The 1,575-nt window shown below is 59.9% G+C and overlaps 1 protein-coding gene across 1 annotated transcript; it reads right to left on the bottom strand.

The window, feature by feature from the left end:
* Positions 1–343: 343 nt before the first annotated feature.
* Positions 344–1,335, bottom strand: CCDC71L (coiled-coil domain containing 71 like). Its single transcript, XM_073624020.1, has one exon. It carries the CDS (start codon positions 1,135–1,137, stop codon positions 532–534), a length of 606 nt encoding a protein of 201 aa, XP_073480121.1. The 5' UTR covers positions 1,138–1,335; the 3' UTR covers positions 344–531.
* Between the last annotated feature and the right edge of the window lie 240 nt (positions 1,336–1,575).

Here is a 1,575-nt window from a genome sequence, read left to right on the forward strand (position 1 = left end):
TCCCCGGGTGAATTAACTGATCCCAAGAATGTCCTCCTGGAGGCTCCCATACCCCACACCCTGGGTGAAGGAACCCTCCTGGAAGCTCTCATAACCCCCTCCCTGGGTGAAGGAACTGATCCCATGGATGCCCTCCTGGAGGCTCCCGTACCCTTAGTGTAGGAACCCTCCTAGAAGCTCCCATAGCCACCATCCTGGGTGAAGGAACTGACTCCATAGATGTCCTCCTGGAGGCTCCCATACCCCGCACCTTGGGTGAAGGAACCCTCCTGGAAGCTCCCATAACCCCCTCCCTGGGTGAAGGAACAATCCTGGAAGCCCCCATACCTCAATCACCCCCCCCCCCCATGGCCAAGAAGCTGACCCCCCACACATGCAGCAGCTCCCATATTGCAGCTAGTCCAGCAGAGAAGAAGTAAAGTCCCATGTCCGCCTCCTCCGGCTTCTTCTAGCAGTAGATGTACAGTACAGTAAAGTGCAGACGTGTAAACAGGCTGGCCGCCCCCCGGAAAGTGCACAGCTGATCGGTCCTCAGGAGGAAAGGACGGGGAAGCGGCGGATCCGAACTACGGGCTGTAAATTGACCTGTAAGATCCTCTGAGCCCTCCGGCGGGCAGCCGCCACTTTGGCCTCACAGGACACGTCCCGGACCCGGATGGTGGGGAAGGCTCCTCCGATCCTCCACAGGTCCTCCAGAGAGGGGGTACCTATGGAGCCGGACGTCTCGGATGGGGTCGGGCTGCTGCAGCTACTGCTGGCTCCGCTCTCCTCACTGGCGGCCGGCTTCACCCTCCGGCGCTTCCTACAGCTCAGCCTCATCCCTCTCCGCTTCCTCTTCACCGGCGGCGGCTTCTTAGTCTGCGGGGGGGCGGGAGACGGTTCCTGGGCTTTCCTGCGGGAGAGCTGGCTGGGGTCCGGCACCACGGAGCGGCACGACGAGTAGCCGTACACGTCTTTACTGCGGAGGATAACCGGAGAGAAGTCCCGCTTCAGGCTGCATAGGAAGTTCCACAGCTCCGTGTCTGAGTTCATGAAGTGCTTCGACTCCGGGACGAAGATTTCCAGCGCGTCCTCCAGCGGCTTCATCCCCGCGAACACCAGCTGCGAGCGGGAGTACACAACTTTGTCGTCCTCCATCCCTCCTCCTCCTCCCGCCGCCTTTGTCTCTGCTCGGGCGGCCAAAGAGTTAACAGGGAGACGAGAGAGCAGATAAAGTGAGCAGCCGCTAAAGCGCCCCCCTTCTGGCCGTCCGATATAACGCAGGAGCCTCTGTCGCCGGGTACACACAAAATGGCCTCTCCTAACGGCCCCTACTGTTGGCTATATAGCCGACTCTTTGAAATACGACGTACCCCGATCCCGCCCACTATTAGAGATCCGGTGCCGCTATTGGCGCGCTAGCGCATATCCGCGTCGGCATTGGTCGACGGGGAGACAATGGGCTGGGCTTTGCACGGGCGTGGAGGGGGTGCGTTGGGTGGAGCAATTGATGGTGAATGTGAGGAGTCTCACTAATGTCGGCCATGTTACTGGAGTGACTAGAGAATGGTTCGCCTCACTTTGTGCAATAATGAG

Source organism: Aquarana catesbeiana, linkage group LG03 (assembly GCF_042186555.1).
Source record: "Aquarana catesbeiana isolate 2022-GZ linkage group LG03, ASM4218655v1, whole genome shotgun sequence".
In the NCBI taxonomy this organism is placed as follows: domain Eukaryota; kingdom Metazoa; phylum Chordata; class Amphibia; order Anura; family Ranidae; genus Aquarana; species Aquarana catesbeiana.